Here is a 26,047-nt window from a genome sequence, read left to right on the forward strand (position 1 = left end):
CCGGCAGGAGAAGCGAGCGACGTTTCGCCTTCGCCATAATGACCGCGTCAAAAAAGGTACGCCTCGTCGTTCGATTTCGTATCCTTTTCCTTTTTTCCTCTTTCTCTCTCTTGCAACAGGGACCGGGAAAGGGGGATACCCCGAAAAGGATCCTTCCCCATGAAGGAACCAGGCTCCGAGCCTCCCTACTGATCAGAGGTTCGAAGGCTGGCCCCTCGGAAGGGTTCAACAGCCGCCTCAGAGCACTTGGGCTCCACACCCACTACTGGTCAGAGGTTCGAAGGCCGGCCCCTCGGAAGGGTTCAACGGCCGCCTCAGGCTACTCGGGCTCCGCACCCACTACTGATCAGGGGTTCGAAGGCTGGCCCCCGAAGGGTTCACAGCCGCCTCAGACACAAAGCGAGGGATGACCATGGGTACATTCGATACATAACCAAGGCTCGGGCTGCGCTCCCGAGGTACCCTAGGACATTTCCGAGACCAGCAGGAACGATCTTGTAACGGAATCCCATCAGAGGGAGGCATCGAGCCCTCGGACCCCATCGCCAAGGGACCGGGTCCGGCAGATCACCCGCAGGTACTTTTGGGCGCGCCTCTGGGCCTCTAGCCGACCCCTAACAAACGGGCACGAACGTCCACTCGGATCACCCGCCTGCAGCTCAACGGAGACACCATGTTCGGCGCCCACCGAGGGCAACATGGCGCTCTCCCCCCTCCTCCTTGCAGAAAGGCGACGCAGGGGCGTATGTAAAAAAGTCGAGTCTGTCCCTGATCGCCCTCTCGCCCTGTGCAGAGGCTCGGGGGCTGCTCTCGCAAACCCGGCTCCGGCCACACCGTTGACAGCGTCAACATACCAGCCCAAGAACTTGGGACCCGACCGTACACCCGGGCTACGGCCAGCTCGCATGAGGGAACGACCAGACCAGCCGAAGCATTGCGTGAGGCATTAAGACCTCGGAGGAGTCAAACCACTCCTCCGAGGCCTCGGGGGCTACACCCGACGGGTGCGCTCGCGCGCACCCACCGGAACAAAACGCAACCGAGAAAGGCTGGTCCCCTTGCAAAAAAGTGCGACGAAAGCCTCCAAGCGAGTGCTAACACTCCTATCGAGGCTCAGGGGCTACTGTCGGAGACCATAATTAGGGGTACCCTCAAGGCTCCTAATTCTCAGCTGGTAACCCCCATCAGCATAAAGCTGCAAAGGCCTGATGGGTGCGATTAAGTTAGGGATCAGTCCATTAGAGGGACTCGATCACGCCTCGCCCGAGCCTAGCCTCGGACAAGGGCAGCTGACCCTGGAGGATCTCCGCCTCGCCCGAGGCCCCCTCCAGCGGCGAACATATTTCCGGCTCGCCCGAGGCCCTGTCTTTGCCAAGAAGCAACCCTGATTAATCGCCGCACCGACCGACCAAATCGCAGGAGCATTTAATGCAAAGGTGGCCTGACACCTTTATCCTGACGCGCGCCCCTCAGCCAACAGAGCCGAAGTGACCGCCGTCACTTCGCCGCTCCACTGACCGGTCTGACAGAAAGACAGCGCCGCCTGCGCTGCTCCGAGTGCGGAGCCACTTGACAGAGTGAGGTTGACAGGCAGTCAGGCCCGGCCGCAGGCACCATAGGAAGCTCCGCTCCGCCCGACCCAGGGCTCGGACTCGGGCTAAGCCCCGGAAGACGGCGAACTCCGCTCCACTCGACCCAGGGCTCGGACTCGGGCTAAGCCCCGGAAGACGGCGAACTCCGCTCCGCCTGACCCAGGGCTCGAACTCGGGCTAAGCCCCGGAAGACGGTGAACTCCGCTCCGCCCGACCCAGGGCTCGGACTCGGGCTAAGCCCCAGAAGACGGCGAACTCCGCTCCGCCCGACCCAGGGCTCGGACTCGGGCTAAGCCCCGGAAGACGGCGAACTCCGCTCCGCCCGACCCAGAGCTCGGACTTGGGCTCAGCCCCAGAAGATGACGAATTCCGCTCTGCCCGACCCAGGGCTCGGACTCGGGCTAAGCCCCGGAAGACGGCGAACTCCGCTCCACCCGACCCAGGGCTCGGACTTGGGCTCAGCCCCAGAAGACGACGAACTCCGCTTCGCCCGACCCCAGAACTCGAACTCCGCCCTGGCCTCAGCCAACGGCCTCCGCCTCACCCGACCTAGGGGCTCGGACTCGACCTCGACCACGGAAGACGGACTCGACCTCGACCTCGGAGGAGCCTCCACATCGCCCAACCTAGGGCGCGGGCCGGCCACGTCAACGGGAGGCGCCATCATTACCCTACTCTAAGCTGACTCAGGCTACGGGGAACAAGACCGGCGTCCCATCTGGCTCGCTCCGCCAGATAGGCAATGATGGCGCCCCGCACGCTCCCTGACGATGGCGGCTCTCGGCCCCCTTACGGAAGCAAGAGGACGTCAGCAAGGACTCGACAGCCCCGACAGCTGTCCCTCCGCTAGGCTCCAGCGCTCCTCCGACGGCCACGACATCACACAAACCGGGCGCCAAAACCTCTCTGGCCGCCACGATGGTATGTACTTAGGGCGCTAGCTCTCCTCCGCTAGACACGTAGCACTCTGCTACACCCCTATTGTATACCTGGATCCTCTCCTTACGCCTATAAAAGGAAGGACCAGGGCCCTCTTAGAGAAGGTTGGCCGCGCGGGGACGAGGACGAGACAGGCGCTCGCTTGGAGCCGCTCGCTCCCTCTCCCGCGTGGACGCTTGTAATCCCCTACTGCAAGCGCACCCGACCTGGGCGCGGGACGAACACGAAGGCCGCGGGATTCCCACCTCTCTCACGCCGGTCTCCGGCCACCTCACTTCCCCCCTTCGCGCTCGGCCTCGCGTCGACCCATCTGGGCTGGGGCACGCGGCGACATTCACTCGTCGGCTTAGGGACCCCCCGGTCTCGAAACGCCGACAGGGACGGAGGGTGATCTTGTTGTGGAAGGTGACGACCATTGAGCTAGCTTGGATCGTCGACACACCCCCTACCTGGCGCGCCAGCTGTCGGTGTTTTGGGTCCGACCGCACACCCGGGGTTGCCCCTCAAGGTGTTTTAGGAGTAGGACGGTGTCGCCGACTGTAGCTAAATGGTTCGTGCCAGATGCACGAGGGACAATGGACTGTGTTTACAGGTTCGGGCCGCTTTGAGATGCGTAACACCCTACGTCCTGGCGAGTATGCTTTGTGTAATGGGTTACAAGGTAGCTCTCGTAGAGAGTTGAGGTGGATGGCTGAGTAGTGGGATCGATCGTTCTGAAGGGGTGCCCCCTAGGCCTTATATATTCGACCGTGAGGCAATACATGTGGATATGATAACAATGTGCACCTAAAAGATAGTGAACCATTTTTTGTCTATCTTCCTATGATTCTGCTGACTTATCCTCGCCTGGTTACATCGTATGGGGCTCCAGAGCGGGAAAGTCGGATCTTCTGTTGCGGTCATTTGCTCGACGCTGTGGGGCCATCCGGGCTTGCACCAACCCGGCCTTATGTCGATGTGCTTCACTGGTCGTTCCTCCCTAGGCCCATGAAGGAGTGACCTTACGATTTATTGGGCCCTTGGGCCTTTCGTGAGGTCTTTTATCCTTCTAGTGGACCCGGGGGATATCTGTCCCCCACAGGAGTAATATGTGGTAGTTGGTATATGGTCGAAATATAGAGTAAATATAACAGCGGAGGATTGTGGTATAGGATAATGAATTTTGTTGACAAGGATAGAATATTCGTTTTAGAGTAAAAATTTAGAGTTCTATGAGTGCGAACAGCCTCATGCCTCGCAGCTCAGATAATTTGGTACTGTGCCATCCCGCAAATTATGATTTCATCCCAATGTTATTCCCTACCGTTTCCTAAATCCATCTAGATTCAAGTGCACCAAACCAAAGCCTCGTCTAGCATAATTAAGCTTCATTAGTAAAGTTGTTTTCTTATGACCGACAAAGTATATAGCCGGAGGCCTAGGCGGCCAGCTGACCGGTCCACAGTAGGGGACGGTGCAGATAATGGATTAGAGAAAGTTTAGAGTAGAATCTGTTGCATGGTTGTTGTAAACGGATTTAAGTCCTTAAAATAAGGAGTTTGTTAGATGAGTCTGTAAGTCTGTTAGGTTCATCAGGACTATGTAGTCCTATTTCTGTAAGATTTGTTCCTTGCCTTCACCTTGTTTACCCCACAGTGCGATATCACGGCTCCCTCTCGCCCCCCCCTCTCTGCATCCAAGTTTCGTGCAGCAATCACCTATACATATAATCTGGGGAGAGTACGTACCAACCTGGTATCGGATATGCCAGAATTTAACGCCGGTGACAGCATGGCTTTGCCACGACACCAATGTCATTGGAGTTGATCACCACGATCCTTGCTGATGTGCAACACCAACTATGGAAGTTTGCCACCTAGATGTCATCCATATCATCTCGCGTCGCGGTAGTGGAACACAACCCGGGATCGTCGACAACTACACCTTCATCTGGTTGCCCCTACGGCATGCCAGGTTACGACGACCTGCCTCCATCCACGGTAGGGATTGATGGATACCTCCCTCCATAGCCCACCCAAACATCAGCTGTCGTCCGCCGCATACACCACCACCACCACACCGCTGTCGCTCCACCTACTACCCTTGCCACACTCGCCATCAACTCTACCACCATTGCCGAACATCCCACATCTCGTGGACAACAACTCATTTCCATTGTCCATGGTCGGTGTTCCCCATTTCCACTGACTGGAATTCGCCATGTTCGATGGCAAGGAGGACCCCCATCCAATGGTTAAACCGGTGTGAGCAGTTCTTCAACGACTAATGCACGTTGGAAGAGAAGGTCTAGCTAGCCTCCTATCATATGACAGGACATAGTATGGACACCTCCAACGTGATGGACCACTGTTGTCATGGAATCACTTCAAACAACTCTGCCAACAATGATTTTGTCGGTGTTTCGACCCCGAGGGGTCCTTGGAACGACGAGTAAATTGTCGTCGCGTGTCCCAGCCCAGATGGGTCGGCGCGAGACGGAGCACGAAGGGGGGAAGAGACAGGAAAAAGGGGAATCACGCGGCCTCCGTGTTGCCCTGCGCCCAGGTCGGGTGCGCTTGCAGTAGGGGGTTACAAGCATTCGCGAGGGAGAGAGAGAGACCGTCCGGCAGTCCGTTCTCCCGCGCGGCCAACCTTCTCGTATGAGAGCCCTGGACCCTCCTTTTATAGTCATAAGGAGAGGGCCCAGGTGTACAATGGGGGGTGTAGCAGTGTGCTAACGTGTCTAGCAGAGAGGAGCTAGAGCCCTAAGTACATGCCATCGTGGCAGCTGGAGAGGGTTTGGCGCCCTGTTCATGTGATGTCGTGGCCGTCGGAGGAGCGCTTGGGCCCTGTGGAAGGACAGCTGTCGGGGCTGTCGGATCCTTGCTGACGTCTCCTTGCTTCCGTAAGGGGCTGAGAGCCACCATCGTCATGGAGCACGTGGGGCACCATCATTACTTGTTTACCGGGGCGAGCCAGATGGGACGCCGGTCTTGTTCCCCGTAGCCTGAGCTAGCTAGGGGTAGGGTAATGGTGGCCTTCCCTGTGACGTGGCAGGTCCGAGCCCGAGGTCGGGCGAGGCGAAGGCTCCTCCGAGGTCGAGGTCGAGTCTGAGCCCTAGGGTCTGGCGAGGCGGAGTTCGTCTTCCGATGTCGAGGCTGAGTCCGAGCCCTGGGGTCGGGCGAGGCGGAGACCGTCTTCCGAGGCCGAGGCTGAGTCCGAGCCCTGGGGTCGGGCGAGGCGGAGTCCATCTTCCGGGGTCGAGGCTGAGTCCGAGCCCTGGGTCGGGTGAGGCAGCGACCGTCTTCCGAGGCTGAGGCTGAGTCCGAGCCCTGGGGTTAGGCGAGGCGGAGTCCGTCTTTCGGGGTCGAGGCTGAGTCCGAGCCTTGGGTCGAGCGAGGCGGAGTTCGTCTTCCGAGGCCGAGGCTGATTCCGAGCCCTAGGGTCGGGCGAGGCGGAGTCCGTCGTCCGGCGTCGAGTTTGAGCCCGAGCCCTGGGGTCGGGCGAGGCGGAGCTTCCTATGGTGCCCGAGGATGGACTTAGCTGCTGTCAGCCTCACTCTGTCGAGTGGCACAGCAGTCGGAGCGGAGCAGGCGGCGCTGTTTTCCTGTCAGGTCGGTCAGTGGAGCGGCGAAGTGACTGCGGTCACTTCGGCTCTGTCGACTGAAGAGTGCGCGTCAGGGAAAGGTGTCAGGCGATCCTTGCATTAAATGCCCTTGCGATACGGTCGGTTGGCGTGGCGATCTGGCCAAGGTTGCTTCTCCGCGAAGACTGGGCCTCGGGTGAGCCGAAGGTGTGTCTGTCGCTTGACGGGGCCCTCGGGCGAGACGTGAATCCTCCGGGGTTGGCTGCCTTTGCCCGAGGCTGGGCTCGGGCGAGGCGAGATTGCGTCCCTTGAGTGGACTGAGCCTTGGCCTTAATCGCACCCATCAGGCCTTTGCAGCTTTGTGTTGATGGGGGTTACCAGCTGAGATTAGGAGTCTTGGGGGTACCCCTAATTATGGTCCCCGACAGTAGCCCCCGAGCCTCGAAGGGAGTGTTGACACTTGCTTGGAGGCTTTTGTCGCACTTTTTTGCAAGGGGACCGGCCTTTCTCGGTTGCATTTCGTTCCAGTGGGTGCGCGCGAGCGTAGCCGCCGGGTGTAGCCCCCGAGGCCTCGGAGGAGTGGTTTGACTCCTTCGAGGTCTTAGCGCGTTTTGTGATGCTTCGGCCGGTCCGGTTGTTCCCTCATGCGAACTGGTCGTAGCCCGGGTGCACAGTCAGGTTCCAAGTTCTCGGGCTGGTATGTTGACGCTGTCAACGGTTTGGCCGGAGCCGGGTTTGCGAGAGCAGCCCCCGAGCCTCCGCACAGAGCGAGTGGACGGTCAAGGACAGACTTGGCTTTTTTCATACGCCCCTGCGTCGCCTTTCCGCAAGGAGGAGGGGGGAAAGCGCTATGTTGCCCTCGGAGGGCGTCGAACATGGTGTCTCCAGTGAGTTGCTAACGGGTGATCAGAGTGGACGCCTGTGCCCCGTTCGATAAGGGTCGGCTAGTGGCCCAGAGGCACGCTCCAAAAGTACCTGCAGGTGATTTGCCGGACCCGGTCCCGTTTGATAGGGTCCGAGGGCTCGATGCCTCCCTCTGATGGGATTCCGTTACAAAATCGCTCCCGCTGGTCTCGGAAATGTCCTAGGGTACCTCGGGAGCGTAGCCCGAGCCTTGGTTGTGTATCGAACGTACCTAGAGTCATCCCTCGCTCTGCGTGCTCTGAGGCGGCTGTCGAACCCTTCGGGGGCCAGCCTACGAACCCCTGATCAGTAGTGGGCGCGGAGCCCGAGTGGCTTGAGGCGGCTGTCGAACCCCTCCGAGGGGCCAGCCTTCGAACCTCTGACCAGTAGTGGGCGCGGAGCCCGAGTGCTCTGAGGAGGCTGTCGAACCCTTCCGAGGGGCCAGCCTTCGAACCTCTGATCGGTAGTAGGCGCGGAGCCTGAGTGCTCTGAGGCGGCTGCCGAACCCTTCCGAGGGGCCAGCCTTCGAACCTCTGTTCAGTAGGGGGCTCGGGGCCCGCTTCCTTCGCGGAGAAGGATCCCTTTCGGAGTATCCCCTTTCTCGGTCCCTGTAGCAAGAGAGAGAAAGAGGAGGAGGAAAAGGATACAAAATCAAACGACGTGGCGCACCTTTTTTGACGCGGTCATTATGGCGAAGGTGAAGCGTCGCCTGCTTCGCCTGCCAAAGGTGCCGCCTGTCCTGCCGCAGAGTTAATGCGACGGGACCAGTGGTTCGCGGGGCAGCCGTTGTGCGTGCGCGAGCCGTTCGAGGAACGGAACACGGGCGCGTCGTCTTCACGCTGCGGGAGAGGTCTCTCTCGCTGTCCCAGGAGGGGACATGAGCCTGCAAACGACTTGACCGCTGCTTCCGCCCGCCTGCCGCCGCCATCACTGCCGGCCCACTTTTGGCCATATTGACCATCGCGCCTTCTCCCGCGACTGACTGACCCGTGATCGATGCGCTCGGTTGGCACTGTTGGGTCATGCGCAGGGTTGCCTCGAGTCGTGACACTGGTTCCGCAGTCGAGAAGGCGTGGTACTGGCGCAAGTGGCGGTGTAGCTTCTCGCACGTAGTAACCGGTGCGCCTATTACATGACGTGTGGGCCTGGGCCCCCATGCTGGACGCGTCGGAGTCGAAAGGGTGCGCCCCCTTGGTACGGTTGCATGCCGCCCGTGTGGCGGTCTGCCCTTTCACCCGCTGGTCTGGGCGAAAGTGGATGAGTGCTTGTAACCGCTGGGCAGTTACGCGCACCGCGCACGGCGGTTTGGCTTCTTCTGCCCTAGGCCAGCTTGCATGACGCATGGGACCCAGCCCCTGTCTCGTAGGGGGGGGATCTTGGAGCATGTTGATGAAGACTCAGTCCGCGACGGCTGAGGACGCAAGTGGGGAGAGTCGCCTTTAAAAGGGAAGGGTGCCTCCCTTGGATGGCGACCATGTCTTCGTACTCCCTTCATGCATCGTGTCTCTCCACCTTCCGAGCCTCCGGATGGGGACCGCCCACGGTTCTTCTGTCTTGCCATTGTTGGAGGAACGCAACTTCGCGGAAGTTGGTACCTTTCAGCCATCGCTCGGCTTCAAGGATTTTCATCAGGCAGCCCGACTGCATCCCCTCGCCGGCAGTCACCCAAGACGGTGACCACCAGTTCGATGGTGGGGAGGAGCAAACCGAGCTGCGGCCTGTGCCCCACCCTCAGCTTCAAGGATCTTCATCATCCTTGCTGGGGCGGAGAGCGAGGCGAGCTGGAGCTCTACCTCCCGCTCGGGTCAGCTGGCCACCTCTTCTTCCAGCTTCTGGGGGTGGAAACCATCCTCCAGCTCTGCGGAGGAGGTGTCCTCCAGCCATGCCGGGGAAGGCGAACTGTTGCTGCCCAGCCAGGGTGCAACATTCCGTCCTCTGTCCTCGCTTTCGTGGCGAGGACGGGAGTGAGGACCTGCCGGTGCGCTTTGGGGCGGCCGGCGCTCGCTGGTGCGGTGTTGGTGGACACCGCCGTCGGTGCTGACGTGGTGGCAGCTGGAGAAAGCTTCTCCGCCGACAAGCCCGTCAGCGCTACCCACGGACTGACCTCCGGCTCTTTGGCTTTAATGTCTGGTTCGCGCCCCTTGAGTGGGGACGCGAACGAGAGCCTTCCGGCAGCAGCGTCCGTCCTAGGACCATCGCTGCTGCTGCAGAGGTCGTCGGCGAGTCACCAGGAGTTTGTCGTCCCGTCCCGCAGGCTCTCCGATGTGGAGGTTGTTCATACCCGCGGGGGCGGAACCGGAGTTCCGTTTGTAATGGCACCTTGAGTGCCGGTGTCTGTTCATTATGGCTGTCGGGGCCTGAACATGTACGTATTTTGGCGTGAAGCCGTGTTTTTCCTCATTTCGAGCACTAGGACTCGCCTATCGGCTAACTGAACCGCTTAACCAAGTGTGAGTTGCCTCGTGCGAAGGTGACGAGTGAGGTATCCGTATCCCGGAGGCGTAGGAGTCCCTCGGCTCGGTCGGCCTTGCCGCCCGAGGCTTCTCTTGCTTAGTTAAAGAAACCCTCGACCGCTCTACGAATAGCCGGAGCCGGAGGCAGCGGTGCCAGCACGGACAGAGGCAGAGATGGCTCAAAAAGAAGCTTCGTCGGCCGGAGCCTGGCCGGGCCATCCACTGGCGGGACCGACGCCGGAGTCGGGTTGCCGAGGCCACGAGCCGGGCTGATGTCCTCGGGGGACAGCTGGCTGAGGCTACGGAGCGACCGGTTGAGCCGTCTGCTCGGGCCGGGTTCCCGGAGGAGACCCCTGCGACGATGGTCCAGGCGTGGTGCCGACAGGTTCCTTCGAGGTGGAGATCCTTCGACTGTGTTGCCATCCGAGGCCGGGTCGGATTCCGCCGAAGGTGGAGTCGACGCCGAGGGTGCTGCTGCTCCCCCCACTGATGTCTGATCCTGCAGGAACAGTTTATCTTGTAGTGTGCGTATATTTTCTGCGGCCACCGAGGCCCAAACATATCGTCGTTGTGTTGTAAAGCTGCGTTTCTTTTCCCCTTGTTTCGAATATCAGGACTTATTTGTCGGTAACAGAATTGTTTGTCCGAGCGAGAGTTACTTTTCGCGGAAGGTGATGAGTGAGGTATCCGTATCCCGGAGGCGTAGGAGTCCCTCGGCTCGATCGGCCTTGCCGCTTACGTGTACTCTTACTCGTCCGTAGGATTCTGCTATCGATATAGTCGAGAAGGCACGAAAAATCGTTTCGGCGGAAAAGTTTCCGAGCATTAAGACTTGTTCTGTCAGCGGAATCGCTTATCCGAGCGTGAGTTACTTATCGCAGAAGGTGATGAGTGAGGTATCCGTATCCCGGAGGCGTAGGAGTCCCTCGGCTCGGTCGGCCTTGGCTGCTTACGTGTACTCCGTCGTTTTCAAGATCCCACTTTCGAAGTAGTCGAAAAGCACGAAAGACGTTCTGGCAGAAAGACCTTTTCGAGGAAAATTTTGACGCAGAGGGGGTTCGCCCCTTCTAGCCCCCGAGGGAGGGTCGGGCTTTGCCGAGGCAAGGCTGACCCTTCCTTGATGGTTAGACTTTATATGTAAGCGAGGTATATGAACGACTTGAAAACATCTTAAGGGTAGAAGCGACGTAGCTGTCGGATGTTCCAAGCGTTGCTGTAGACCTCGCCTTGACTGTTGGCCAGCTTGTATGTTCCGGGCTTCAAAATCTTGGCGATGATGAATGGCCCTTCTCAGGGAGGCGTGAGCTTGTGGCGCCCTCGGGTGTCTTGTCGTAGCCGAAGCACCAAGTCACCCAGCTGGAGGTCTCGGGACCGAACCCCTCGGGCGTGGTAGCGTCGCAGGGACTGCTGATACCGCGCTGAGTGTAGTAAGGCCATGTCCCGAGCCTCTTCCAGCTGGTCCAGTGAGTCTTCTCGGTTGGTTCGATTGCTTTGGTCATCGTACGCCCTCGTCCTCGGGGAACCGTATTCTAAGTCTGTGGGCAAGATGGCCTCGGCCCCATAGACTAGAAAGAACGGCGTGAAGCCCGTGGCTCGGCTCGGCGTTGTCCTCAGACTCCAGACCACTGAGGGGAGTTCCTTCATCCATCGCCTGTCGAACTTGTTGAGGTCGTTGTAGATTCGTGGCTTGAGCCCTTGCAGAATCATGCCGTTGGCACGCTCTACTTGCCCATTTGTCATGGGGTGAGCTACGGCGGCCCAGTCCACCCGGATGTGGTGATCCTCGCAGAAGTCCAGAAACTTTCTACCGGTGAACTGGGTGCCGTTGTCGGTGATGATGGAGTTCAGGACCCCAAAGCGATGGATGATGTTGGTGAAGAACGCCACCGCCTGTTCGGACCTGATGCTGTTTAGGGGTCGGACCTCGATCCACTTGGAGAATTTGTCGATGGCGACCAGCAGGTGCATGTAGCCCCCGGGTGCCTTCTGCAAGGGACCGACGAGGTCCAGACCCCACACAGCAAACAGACAGGTGATGGGTATTGTCTGCAGAGCCTGAGCGGGCAGGTGGGTCTGCTTCGCGTAGAATTGACACCCTTGGCAGGTGCGTACAATCCTAGTGGCATCGGCCACCGCGGTTGGCCAGTAAAAACCCTGTCGGAAGGCATTCCCAACGAGGGCTCGAGGTGCTGCGTGGTGACCGCAAGCCCCCGAGTGTATTTCTTGTAATAACTCCTGACCTTCGGCGATGGATATGCATCGCTGGAGGATGCCTGAGGGGCTACGGTGGTAGAGCTCCTTCCCGTTCCCCAGCAAGACGAACGACTTGGCGTGCCGCGCCAGCCGCCGAGCTTCGGCTCGGCCGAGGGGCAACTCTCCTCGGTGGAGATATTGCAGGTACGGGGTCTGCCAGTCTCGATTAGGCGGGACCCCATTCCGCTCTTCCTCGACATGCAGTGCCTCACCCTCGGGGGCCGAGGGTGCCTCGGGCTGAGCCGAGTGCGCCTCGGGCAGGGCCGAGGCCTTCTCGGGCTCGAGCATGTCGTCGGTCTTGACTGAGGGTTGATGTAGGTCTCGAGAGAAGACGTCCGGGGGAACCGTTGTCCGCCCCGAGGCTATCTTAGCCAGCTCGTCCGCAGTCTCGTTGTACCGTCGGGCGATGTGGTTGAGCTCGAGCCCGTAGAACTTGTCCTCCAGGCGCCGAAGCTCATCGCAGTAAGCTTCCATCTTTGGGTCGCGGCAATGGGAGTTCTTCATGACTTGGTCGATGACAAGCTGCGAGTCACCACGAGCGTCGAGGCGTCGGACCCCTAGCTCGATGGCGATGCGCAACCCGTTAACCAAAGCCTCGTACTCGGCCACATTGTTGGACGCCAGGAAATGGAGGCGCAGCACGTAGCGGAGGTGCTTCCCGAGGGGTGAGATGAAGAGCAGGCCCGCTCCTGTTTTCATCAGCAACTCGTCAAAAAACATGGTCCAGAGTTCCGGCTGGATCGGAGCCGCTGGAAGCTGGGTGTCGACCCATTCAGCCACAAAGTCCGCCAAGAGTTGGGACTTGATGGCCTTCCGAGGGGCGAACGAGATTGTCTCGCCCATGATCTCCACCGCCCATTTTGCAATCCTACCCGAGGCCTCTCGGCACTGGATGATCTCCCCCAGGGGGAAGGATGACACCACAGTCACCGGATGAGACTCGAAGTAGTGTCGCAACTTTCGTCGCGTCAGAATTACCACGTACAGTAGCTTCTAGATTTGCGGGTAGCAGATTTTGGTCTAGGACAGTACTTCACTGATGAAGTAGACCGGCCTCTGGACGGGCAATGCATGCCCCTCTTCTCGTCTCTCAACCACGATCGCGGCGCTGACCACCTGAGTGGTAGCGGCGACGTAGATCAAGAGGGCTTCTCCGGCAGTGGGGGGCACCAAGATGGGCGCGCTGGTAAGGAGCGCTTTTAGGTTCCCGAGGGCTTCCTCGGCCTCAGGGGTCCAAGTGAAGCGCTCGGTCTTCCTCAAGAGGCGATACAGAGGCAGGCCTCTTTCGCCGAGGCGCGAGATGAAACGGCTCAGGGCCGCAAGACATCCCATGACCCTCTGTACTCCTTTCAAGTCCTTGATGGGGCCCATGTTGGTGATGGCCACGATTTTCTCCGGGTTGGCCATGATGCCCCGCTCGGAGACGATGAACCCCAGGAGCATGCCTCGGGGGACTCCGAAGACACACTTCTCGGGATTGAGTTTTACGCCTTTCGCCTTGAGACACCGGAATGTCGTTTCAAGGTCGGGAAGGAGGTCGGAGCCTTTCCTCGTCTTGACTACAATGTCATCGACGTAAGCCTCGACCGTTCGACCGATGTGCTCTCCGAACACGTGGTTCATGCACCTTTGGTATGTCGCACCCGCATTCCTCAAACCGAATGGCATAGTAATGTAGCAGTACATGACAAAGGGTGTGATGAAAGAAGTCGCGAGCTGGTCGGACTCTTTCATCCTGATTTGGTGATACCCTGAGTAGGCATCGAGGAAAGACAGGGTTTCGCACCCAGCAGTGGAATCCACGATTTGATCGATGCGAGGCAGAGGGTAGGGAACCTTCGGACATGCTTTGTTTAGACCAGTGTAGTCTACACACATCCATCATTTCCCTCCTTTCTTTCTCACAAGCATAGGGTTGGCAAGCCATTCGGGATGGAATACCTCTTTGATAAACCCTACGGCCGTCAGCTTATGGATCTCCTCCCCTATGGCTCTGCGCTTTTCTTCGTCGAATCGGCGCAGAGGCTGCTTCACGGGTCGGGCTCCAGCTCGGATATCCAGCGAGTGCTCGGCGACATCCCTCGGTATGCCAGGCATGTCCGAGGGACTCCACGCAAAAACTTCGGCGTTCGCGCGGAGAAAGTCGACGAGCACTGCTTCCTATTTGGGGTCGAGCTCGGAGCTGATCCGTATCTGCTTGGAGGCGTCGTTGCTGGAGTCGAGAGGGACGGATTTGACCGTCTCCGCTGGCTCGAAGTTGCCGGCGTGGCGCTTCGCATCTGGCGCCTCCTTGGAGAGGCTCTCCAGGTCGGCGATGAGGGCCTCGGATTCGGCAAGGGCCTCGGCGTACTCCACGCACTCCACATCGCATTCGTACGCGTGTCGGTACGTGGAGCCGACGGTGATGACCCCGTTGGGGCCCGACATCTTGAGCTTGAGGTAGGTGTAGTTGGGGACGGCCATGAACTTGGCGTAGCATGGCCTCCCCAGCACTGCATGGTAGGTTCCTCGGAACCCGACCACCTCGAACGTGAGGGTTTCCTTTCGGAAGTTGGAGGGAGTCCTGAAGCAGACGGGCAGATCGAGTTGCCCAAGGGGTTGGACGCGTTTCCTGGGGATGATCCCATGAAAAGGCGTCGTGCCGGCCCGGATCGAGGACAGATCGATCTGCAGGAGCCTGAGGGTCTCGGCGTAGATGATGTTGAGGCTGCTGCCTCCGTCCATGAAGACCTTGGTAAGCCTGATGTTGCCGATGACGGGATCGACAACGAGCGGGTACCTCCCTGGGCTCGGCACGCGGTCGGGGTGGTCGCCCGGGTCGAAGGTGATGGGCTTGTCGGACCAGTCTAGGTAGACTGGCGCCGCCACCTTTACCAAGCAGACCTCCCGGCGCTCTTGCTTGCGGTGCCGAGCCGAGGCATTCGCCACATGCCCACCGTAGATCATGAAGCAGTCGTGGACCTCGGGGAACTCCTCTGCCTTGTGACTCTCCTTCTTGTCGTCGTTGTGGGCTCGGCCACCTTCCGCCGGTGGCCCGGCCCTGTGGAAGTAGCGTCGAAGCATGACGCACTCCTCAAGGGTGTGCTTGACGGGACCCTGATGATAGGGGCACGACTCCTTGAGCATCTTGTCGAACAGGTTGGCGCCTCCGGGAGGCTTCCGAGGGTTCCTGTGCTCGGCGGCGGCGACAAGATCCGCGTCGGCGGCGTCGTGTTTCGCTTGCGACTTCTTCTTGCCCTTCTTCCTCGCGCCGCGCTGAGCGGACGCCTCGGGGACGTCTTCCGGCTGGCGCCCCTGAGGCTGCTTGTCCTTCCGGAAGATGGCCTCGACTGCCTCCTGCCCAGAGGCGAACTTGGTGGCGATGTCCATCAGCTCGCTCGCCCTGGTGGGAGTCTTGCGACCCAGCTTGCTCACCAGGTCGCGACAAGTGGTGCCGGCGAGGAACGCGCCGATGACATCCGAGTCGGTGATGTTGGGCAGCTCGGTGCGCTGCTTCGAAAATCGCCGGATGTAGTCCCGGAGGGATTCTCCCGGCTGCTGGCGGCAGCTTCGGAGATCCCAGGAGTTCCCAGGGCGCACATTTGTGCCCTGGAAGTTGCCGGTGAAGGCTTTGACCAGGTCGTCCCAGTTGGAGATCTGCGCAGGAGGCAGATGCTCCAGCCAGGCTCGGGCAGCGTCGGAGAGGAACAGGGGAAGGTTGCGGATGATGAGGTTGTCATCGTCCGTTCCACCCAGCTAGCAGGCCAGCCGATAGTCCGCGAGCCACAGCTCCGGATTCGACTCCCCCGAGTACTTGGTGATAGTAGTCGGGGTTCGGAACCGGGTCGGGAACAGCGCCCGTCGTATGGCCCGGCTGAAAGCCCGCAGACCGGGTGGTTCGGACGAGGGGCTCCGATCCTCCCCGCTGTCGTATCGTCCCCCACGCCTGGGGTGGTAGCCTCGGTGCACCTTCTCGTCGAGGTGGGCTCGATGGTCACGGTGGTGGTGCTCGTTGCCGAGGCGACCCGGGGCCGCAGTCGCGGTGTTCCGCGTGTGCCCGGTGTGGACCGAGGCTTCCCGCATGAATCGGGAAGTCGCGGCGCGATGCTCTGGGGGGTACTTCTGCCTTCGGGAGGCAGAGCTTTTGGCTCGTCGGACCGCGGCATCTTCCAGGAGATTCTTGAGCTCTCCCTGGATATGCCGCCCCTCGGTGGTGGATGGTTCCGACATCGCTCGGAGTAGCATCGCCGCTGCAGCCAGGTTTTGGCCGACCCCACTGGAAGCCGGAGGCAGCCTTGCCCTGGCATTGTCGGCGATGCGGTGCTGGACGTCCTGGGCCAGGTGACGCGCTTCTCCGGCCGGTGCTCGGCCTGCCCACTCCTGCACGATATTTTGCCGAAGCTGCACAAGCTGTCCTGCTTCCTCGTCGAGTCTGGCCTGTACCTCGCGGATTTGCTCGAGCTGTGCGTCCTGACCCCCCGCAGGGACTGGGACCATAGCTAGCTCCCGAAGGATGTCAACGCGAGGCGCAGGCCTAGGGGGATCACCGTCCTCCGGCATACCAACATGGTTGCCTTCGTCGAGACCCCCTAGATCGACGTGGAAGCATTCGTGACTTGGGCCACAGTCCTCGTCGCCGAGGCTGTGGCTGCTATCGGAGCAATCGGAGAGGCAGTAGTCACATGCGGTCATGAAGTACCGCATGACACTGGGGTTATCGAGCCCGGAGAAATCCCAACCAGAGTCGGGGTCGTCATCTTCCTCGGAACCTAGAGGCCCGTAGGTCGAGACGGCCGTCAGCCGGTCCCAGGGTGACCGCATATGGTACCTCGGAGGGTTTGGACATGCCTTTACGAAAGGGTCCATCGAAGCGGGGTTGCTTGATGGGTCGCAGCTGGATCTAAAAGGCATGGAACGGGAGACGGACGGTACCTCTTGATCGACGGGTGGTGACGAAGTCGCGTCAGGGACGGACTGCACCGTTGTCTCAGGTACGAGGCTAACGCCCAACATGTCCTTCGCGAGCGTGCTGGCGTCGTCCGTCCGCTTGGAGTTGGCGTGTTGCGGGGAAACGGCGCTCGTCTTCGTATCAGACGCGAGGTCGATGCCCAACGTGTCCCCCGTTGGGGCGCCGGTGCCGTTGACTCGCTCGACAGCCGACAGGGCGCCGCCTCCTGTTTGGCCATGCCTGCCCCGCTTCCTCCTCCGTCGGCGGGGAAGGTGACAAGACAGACCCGGATGTTGCTCTTCCGCCACGAGGGGAAGACGTCGTCGATTCCGCCGCCGGCGGGCGGGCTGACGGCCGCCATTGTCGTTGTCGCGCGGCGGAGGAAGGAGTATCATGTCGTAGGTGCCGTCGAGGGACATGAACTCCAGACTCCCGAAACGAAGCATCGTCCCGGGTTGAAGAGGTTGCTGGAGACTACCCATCTGGAGCTTGATGGGAAGCTGTTCGTCAACACGCAGCAGGCCCCTACCTGGCGCGCCAACTGTCGGCGTTTCGACCCCGGGGGGTCCCTGGACCGACGAGTAAATTGTCGCCGCGTGTCCCAGCCCAGATGGGTCGGCGCGAGACGGAGCACGAAGGGGGGAAGAGACAGGAAAAAGGGGAATCCCGCGGCCTCCGTGTTGCCCTGCGCCCAGGTCGGGTGCGCTTGCAGTAGGGGGTTACAAGCGTCCGCGAGGGAGAGAGAGAGACCGTCCGGCAGTCCGTTCTCCCGCGCGGCCAACCTTCTCGTATGAGAGCCCTGGACCCTCCTTTTATAGTCGTAAGGAGAGGGCCCAGGTGTACAATGGGGGTGTAGCAGTGTGCTAACGTGTCTAGCAGAGAGGAGCTAGAGCCCTAAATACATGCCATCGTGGCAGCTGGAGAGGGTTTGGCGCCCTGTTCATGTGATGTCGTGGCCGTCGGAGGAGCGCTTGGGCCCTGTGGAAGGACAGCTGTCGGGGCTGTCGGATCCTTGCTGACGTCTCCTTGCTTCCGTAAGGGGCTGAGAGCCGCCGTCGTCATGGAGCACGCGGGGCGCCATCATTACTTGTTTACCGGGGCGAGCCGGATGGGACGCCGGTCTTGTTCCCCGTAGCCTGAGCTAGCTAGGGGTAGGGTAATGATGGCCTTCCCTGTGACGTGGCGGGTCCGAGCCCGAGGTCGGGCGAGGCGAAGGCTCCTCCGAGGTCGAGGTCGAGTCTGAGCCCTGGGGTCGGGCGAGGCGGAGTTCGTCTTCCGATGTCGAGGCTGAGTCCGAGCCCTGGGGTCGGGCGAGGCGGAGACCGTCTTCCAAGGCCGAGGCTGAGTCCGAGCCCTAGGGTCGGGCGAGGCGGAGTCCGTCTTCCGGGGTCGAGGCTGAGTCCGAGCCCTGGGTCGGGCGAGGCGGAGACCGTCTTCCGAGGCCGAGGCTGAGTCCGAGCCCTGGGGTCGGGCGAGGCGGAGTCCGTCTTCCGGGGTCGAGGCTGAGTCCGAGCCCTGGGTCGGGCGAGGCGGAGTTCGTCTTCCAAGGTCGAGGCTGAGTCCGAGCCCTAGGGTCGGGCGAGGCGGAATCCGTCGTCCGGCGTCGAGTTTGAGCCCGAGCCCTGGGGTCGGGCGAGGCGGAGCTTCCTATGGCGCCCGAGGCTGGACTTAGCTGCTGTCAGCCTCACTCTGTCGAGTGGCACAACAGTCGGAGCGGCGCAGGCGGCGCTGTTTTCCTGTCAGGTCGGTCAGTGGAGCGGTGAAGTGACTGCGGTCACTTCGGCTCTGTCGACTGAAGAGCGCGCGTCAGGATAAGGTGTCAGGCGATCCTTGCATTAAATGTCCCTGCGATACGGTCGGTTGGCGTGGCGATCTGGCCAAGGTTGCTTCTCCGCGAAGACTGGGCCTCGGGCGAGCCGAAGGTGTGTCCGTCGCTTGAGGGGGCCCTCGTGCGAGACATGAATCCTTCGGGGTCGGTTGCCTTTGCCCGAGGCTGGGCTCGGGCGAGACGAGATCGCGTCCCTTGAGTGGACTGAGCCTTGGCCTTAATCGCACTCATCAGGCCTTTGCAGCTTTGTGCTGATGGGGGTTACCAGCTGAGATTAGGAGTCGTTGGGGTACCCCTAATTATGGTCCCCGACAGATTTGGACCGCCACTTCACAACAACGCCGTTGTCGTGAAGCTATGATGTATAATATAAATTTAAACGTTTTTAAAAATACTTTTAATCTAAATAAGAAACAAAATGACTTATCTAAATATATTCTAAAAGTTTGCAACTTTAGTTCCATGATTTTTTAAGCTTCTAATGTCCTGTTTCATCAACTCCGCTAAATTTTATGAAGCCCAAGCAGTCCCAAACAAGCCTAAAATCATTTGTGCTTTAGGCTATGATGTCATGACTTCGTGGACCGTACTCTACGCTGCTAAGGCTTTTCTCTTCTTCTCTATCTATCTTTTCTCATGTACTCTTGTATGTCGGTGTCTCTTCTACGACATATATAGAGAACGCAAAAACCGTTATAGATTTGATATATAATTGATGTTCAATCAAACCATCAAAAGTCATGAAAAATTCGCAAAAATTATACATATACTTTATTATTTACTCTACTATAATATATCAAATTCTGATTTAATCTATGTTACGAGATATAAAAAAGTGAAAATTCTATCTAATATAAAGGATAAAAAATGATAAGATTTTGTTTTTTATACATCTCTTAGCATAGGATAGATTAGAATTTAAAATTTAATATATTGGTACGTAAATAATGACATACATTTATATTTAATTATTTATTGAGAATTCTTTATAATTCTTGGTAGTTTGTTTTTACGTCCAACGTACGATAGAAATAGGTCCATTTTGTGAGCTCAACCCACAACCAAATTTTTTGTGCGTGTTTCATACTTTCATGTGTTTCACTTGCACACTCCAATCCAATACCCATGTCTACACAGGACGACTACGGCTCTCTACAGCAATGTCCTTGCCCTTGTGGAAGGCGGAGTCGCGGTTTCCCGCGCGGCCGTCCATGTCAGCGTCAGCAACGAACCTTCCCCAAAACCAGTGCGTCCTCCACACAGTCCCCATCTTCTCAACGGGCACGCCCTTCGTCTCCGGCAGGAAGGCCGCGACGAACAGAGTCATCACGAGCACCCACCCGCCGAAGAAGTAGAAGAGGCCGAACCTCAAGTGGCAGAGCATCGGGAGGAAGGCCTGCGCGACGGCGAAGGTGCACATCATGTTGACGGCCACGTTGATTCCCTGCCCCGCCGGCCGGATCTCCAGCGGGAAGATCTCGCTCGGCACCAGGACACCGAGCGGGCCCCACGACCACGCGAAGCCCGCGACGTAGATGCAGATGAACGCCACGACGGTGGCCGCGGAGGCCTTGGGGATGGCGGCTCCGTCTCCGCTCGCCCCGAACTGGACGCCGATCAGGGTTCCGATGACGATCTGGCAAACGAGCATCTGGCACCCTCCCTGCAGGAAGAGGCTGCGCCGGCCGAGCCTGTCGACGGTGGCGATGGACACGAACGTCGCGACGATGTTAACCAGCCCGGTGATGACGGCCGACATGAGCGACGCGTCCCCTCCGAGCCCGATCGTCTTGAACAGGACGGGCGCGTAGAACATGATGACGTTGATGCCGGTGAGCTGCTGGAAGAAGGGGACTAGGACGGCCATGGTTAGCTGCGGACGGTACCTGCGCCCGAGGACGTCCAGCCACGGGCGCCGGACGGCGGCGGACGCCTCGCTGGCCGACACGAGGTCGCCGTATTCGTCGGCCACGTCGACGTCCGCGCCACGGATCCGGGCGAGGACCTGCCGCGCCTGCTCGTGGTAGCCGCGGCGGATGAGGGAGTTTGGCGTGTCGGGGAGGAAGAGCGAGCCCACGGTGATCACGGCCGCCAGGACGGCGGCGAGCCCGAGGCTGAGACGCCAGCCCCATCCGCCTCTGATCTTGGCGACGCCGTAGTTGACGAGGTTGGCGGAGAAGATGCCCACGGTGATCATCAGCTGGAAGCCGATGTTTAGCGTGCCTCGGAGGTGGTGCGGCGCCATCTCCGACAGGTAGATTGGGATGGACTACAAAATTTGTAGCAGCAGAACAGAACAGAACAGAGAATGCTCTGTCTGGTTTCATTTCTTCACCAGGTAATCCTGCAATGGCGGAGCTGCAGGCAGCTCCGAGTCTGGATTAACAATTAACCTACCAGGCCAGCGAAGCCGACGCCGATGCCAAGAAGAATGCGGCCGACGATGAGCATCGCGACGTCCTGCGCGGCGGCATTGAGGGCGGCGCCGGCGAGGAAGGAGACGCCGCCGCCGAACATGCACCATTTCCGGCCCAGGGAGCGCGCCACGGACGCGACGAAGAAGGAGGCCGCGACCGCCGCCAGGTACAGCGACGACGTGAACGCGGTCAGCAGCTGGCTGTCGAACTTGCAGTACTGGCTGCCGCCTCCCCGCGCCGTCTGCTCCTTGCGGTACACCGACGGGAAGAACTTGTGCAGGAATGCATCCATGGATGTCACGCCGCCTGCGCATGTGTGTGTGCAGAATCACGTTCCGCTCGAAAATTATTTAGGTGCAGAAAAAACTATGCACGAGAAAAAGATTCAAAGTGTTCTTTGGTTCACATATTTGTAATATAAGGGTAATATTGTTTAATTCTAACTGTAATCGGATATCATTGATACTATCTTATTCAAATTTGTTACCGCTAGTAATCAAGTGTAAATTATTATCGTTACTATTTACGTTATATTTTGTGAACCAAACGACACCTAAATAGTTTACAATTTTAAAACCGAGTAGCTCGAGACGGTAAAGTCGTAAACGCAAAGTGTTTTAGAGCATCTCCAACAACGTGACCTATAAAAATGTCATATAATTTGAAAATAAGTATATTTTATAGAATTTAGGGTATCAACAAAACACCCCGCTCCAACAGTAAAACCCCAAATCTAAATTATAAGGCAGCCCACTACGGTGTAGTATATTTGAGTCACTTGAGAGAGTGCCCTATAGTTTTTTGATAAAAATTTATGAAATAGGGCACTGTTGGAGTAGTTTTTCCTGTGTAGAGTCTCATATTTCAATTTGAGGCACTAGTTTGAGGCATTGTTGGAGATGCTCTTAGGGCACGTATAATCTAAAACCTAACAGTCTTCTAGGTAAAAGTACGGGTGTGGTAACGAATCATGAGCCAAATATTTTTTTATAATTTGTTAGAGCTCTAAATTAATTTTAGTTCAAAAATAAATAGAAATATAACCTGATTCTAATCCGATCTTATCCTTAAATTTTATAGTGTAAAATTTAGATCTCATTATCACCCCTAGATATAAGAGACAACTAAAAGACTATATAATACAACTCTTAGGCCTGAGATCATCTCCAACAATGTGTTCTATAAAAATGCTCTATAATTTAAAAATAAGTATATTTTATATGATTTAGAGCACCAACAAAATATTCTTTTATACGAGGATTTGAGCGCATAAGGGCTCTATAATTTCTGCAGGTCATTTTCATAGGTACTTACTAGTTCAGATTCTGGAGACTTCTACAGAAGGAGGAATCACATCAACAAATCCTCGATGTCTGTCAAGCGTTGGAAGTGGTGGCGATGGAAGTCTTTGCAAATCATGGATGACGTTCAAATGCAAGAATTGAGGATGACTAGAGTTACCTACATTCTCGTGATTTTGCTTCTTTAAGTTAGTTTCATTTTCTATGCAACGTTTTTCGGATGTAATAATTGTCTTGTGTTGGCTGTACGCATTACCATGCTAAAGCCAGAACTCATGTTTCCATTATAAAAAAATATTCTGCTCCAACAATAAAGCACTAAATCTAGATTATAGGGCAGCCCACTACGGTATAGTTTATTCCAGCCACTTAAGAGGGCGCTCTATATGTTTTTGATAAAATTTTACAAAATGAGGCACTGTTAGAGTAGTTTTCTTATATAAAGCCCTATATTTTAATTTGAGGTACTAGTTTGAGACAATATTGGACATGCTCTTAAATCATTAATACAGTTAAGAGACAATATGTATAGAAAATTGTAATCTTGATTTTTTTTACTTAAACCTTAGAGATACCTTAAAGAATCACTTATTTAATAGTGTTGTACATGTCCTTATAAGCCCTTATAAGACTATGTGCATTGGTGTTAGTGTCTCGATGTATCTTTGCTTCTTTAGACAATTAGCTCAATTGTGTAGAATCGTTGACTTCAAAGTTGAAACTTGAAAACATTCCCAAACGTCACTAATGGGTAAGTACTACTAGTAATTAGTGAAAGCGAGTATGTTTTCCACAACCCACGTACAGCAATCATCGCCAACGCCGAGTGCCGAAGCGGCGAACCCTACCCAGCTATGCTACAACCACAACCACATAGCCAACGAAGGATCGGACACGGTGAGCTTGGGGACGGTGCTTACCGGATATGCCGATGTCGTAGCCGCAGACAAGGCCGCCGGTGGCAGCGACGGCGCAGGTGAGGAGAACGTAGAGGGTGAGCCCGCCGGGGTACTCCTTGCCCTGCCCGGCTCCCGTGCTCACCGCGGCCGGAGCTGCCACTGCCATCGCGCCTGTCTCCGGCTCCGGGCACGGTCAGTCAGAGCCGAGATCCCCACGCCGCAAACCGGTGGACGCACGAGGGATCTTGTAGCACCAATCGAGCGGGCGCCGTCGTCGTCGCTAGCGAGAGCTCCGTGATGGGCACTTGGGTTTGGGCCTTGGGGTACTCTATCTGCCGCTCTGGTCAAACCATGAGGTTTCTTCGGCCATCTTCCAATTCAAGTCCTCGAGTCCTCGACTGTGCTGTCGGCTATCACCTCTGTCAGCCAATCATTGAACGAAATGTCATATCAATGGACTTTAGAAAGCAATGTAGAACTAGTTTAGGAACCAATTTTCCTAAGTGATTTGTATTTTTCTAAGAAAAATTAGTTTATTTTTACTTTTAAAAATAGAAATCTCTTTCGAAAATGAAGTTTCCAATGATTTCTCATATCTTTCTGCTAAATTGGAGAAGAGAAGAGAAGAAATAAAAAGATTGACCACTAATTATTAGTCGACTACCAGCTAGCTCCCTCTAGCACATATTCTAAAATATATGTTGTAAGAGTGTCCTAAACTTTGTTGTAATTTGTAAAAGAGTCCTAATCAAGGTTCTATTTTAAAATATAGAACCATACAGTAAAAACCTGCTACAACAGAGATCTTATTTCACAAAAAATATTAAATAATTATATAACTCGGTGTCTCATGTCCTGAACATAGGACCCATATGTTGAAATTTTATCCTCATTTTATAGAGGATACCTTCATCAGCCAAACAAAGTACATTCAAGACATACTTAAGAAGTTTGGGATGAAGGATGGCAAACCCATCAAGACATTCATGGAAACCAATGGGCATCTCGACCTCGACACGGGAGGTAAATCCGTAGATCAAAAGGTATACGGGTCGATGATAGGTTCTTTACTCTGCTTATGTGCATCTCGACTGGATATTATGCTTTCTGTATGCATGTGTGCAAGATTTCAGACTGATCCTAAGGAAGTTCACCTTAGGGCCGTGAAGAGAATCATGAGGTATTTAGTTTACACTTCTAAGTTTGAGCTTTCGTACCCCAAGGGATCCACTTTTGATTTAATAGGATATTCCGATGCCGATTGGGCAGGGTGTAAAATTTATAGAAAGAGCACATCAGAGACTTGTCAGTTTCTGGAAAGATCCTTGGTGTCTTGGGCTTCAAAAAAACAAAACTTCGTAGCTCTTTCCACCGCTGAAGCCGAGTACATTGCCACAGGCCATTGTTGTGCGCAATTACTTTGGATGAGGCAAACCCTCACAGACTATGGCTACAAATTGAGCAAAGTCCCTCTCCTATGTGATAATGAGAGTGCAATCCGCATGGCGGATAATCCCGTTGAACTCAGCCGCACTAAGCACACGACATTCGGTATCACTTTCTGAGAGATCACCAACAAAGGGGATATCGAAATAGCTTATGTAAACACCAAGAATCAATTAGCCGATATCTTTACCAAGTCATTAGATGAGAAACCTTTACCAAACTTAGAAATGAACTAAATATACTTGATTCTCGGAATTTTGAATGAAACATTGCACACATAGCTTATTTATATACCTTTGATCATGTCTCTTTCAATTTGGTACCAACGCATATTTCTTATTCCTCTTGTGCCAAGACTACGACTAATATGTTTTCAAGTGTATTTCTATACTAAGTCATAGATTGAAAGGGAAGTGGAGTCTTCGGCAAAGAACAAGGCTTACACTCCACAACTCTGATGGTATCATCTACCCTTTGTCGTTGTTCCTCCACTCTCTATTAGTACAATCCTTCACTCATATCTCTTTACCAATGGGGGAGAAAGTATTAAGAGGGCTCCAACGTTCTCCGTTTTTGGCGATTAATGTTAAAGGGGGAGAAATTATTAAGCCCAAAGCAAAAGGACCGCACCACCACCATTTCAAAAAAATTCGAAATAAAGTTTTAATTGGTATTTTTTTCAAACTGGTATTCTTCGAGAGTTAGTTTTTCATTTGGTATCTATATTTCACCTGATTAAAATTTCAAATTGATATATATATCTCAAAACCCTCTTGAAAGCTAAGAGGAGAATTTCATTTAGGGGGAGTTTTGTTTAGTCAAAGGAAAATCATTTGAAACAGGGGGAGAAATTTCAAATCTTGAAAATGCTTATTGCAATCTTATTCATATACCTTTGACTATTTGCAAAAATACTTGGAAAAGATTTTTCAAAAGGATTTGCAAAAACAAAAAAAGTGGTGCAAATGTGGTCCAAAATGTTAAATAAAAGAAAAGAGCAATCCATTCATATCTAGTGAGATGTTAAATTGATTTAACTCCAAGTGACCTATGCACATTCAAAATGCAAACTAGTTCATTTCTGCACTTTATATATTTGCTTTGGTTTGTGTTGGCATCAATCACCAAAAAGGGGGAGATTGAAAGGGAAATAGGGTTAACCTTTTCCTACAATTAATTTTGGTGGTTGAATGTCCAACACAAACATATGGACTAACTAGTTTGCTCTAGAACTCATGTATTACAGGTGCATAAGGTTCAACACAAACCAATAAAAGATTCAAGTTAGGGACTAAATTGAACCGGAGCAAAGAACATGAGTGTGCTGTGATTTGGCGCACCGGACAATGTCCGGTGCACCAGGGCCGTACAAGTTCCAACCAGCCACTCTCAGAAATTTAACAGCGCCCTCCACTATAATTCACCGGACTATCCGGTGTGCCACCGGAGCAACGACTAACTTGTGCAACGGTCGACTCTGACAGAAGCTACAGTGAGCAACAGTGCCGCGCAGAAGTCAGAACA

At 55.7% G+C, this 26,047-nt stretch overlaps 1 protein-coding gene across 1 annotated transcript; it reads right to left on the reverse strand.

Moving 5' to 3' along the window:
• Positions 1–19,518: 19,518 nt before the first annotated feature.
• Positions 19,519–23,472, reverse strand: LOC100281200 (uncharacterized). The gene is given in 3 exon segments (NM_001154119.2): positions 19,519–20,729; positions 20,858–21,183; positions 23,099–23,472. Coding segments are annotated over 3 exon segments (1,611 nt in total). The 5' UTR covers positions 23,244–23,472; the 3' UTR covers positions 19,519–19,589.
• Between the last annotated feature and the right edge of the window lie 2,575 nt (positions 23,473–26,047).

Source organism: Zea mays, chromosome 1, assembly GCF_902167145.1.
Source record: "Zea mays cultivar B73 chromosome 1, Zm-B73-REFERENCE-NAM-5.0, whole genome shotgun sequence".
NCBI classification, from domain to species: domain Eukaryota; kingdom Viridiplantae; phylum Streptophyta; class Magnoliopsida; order Poales; family Poaceae; genus Zea; species Zea mays.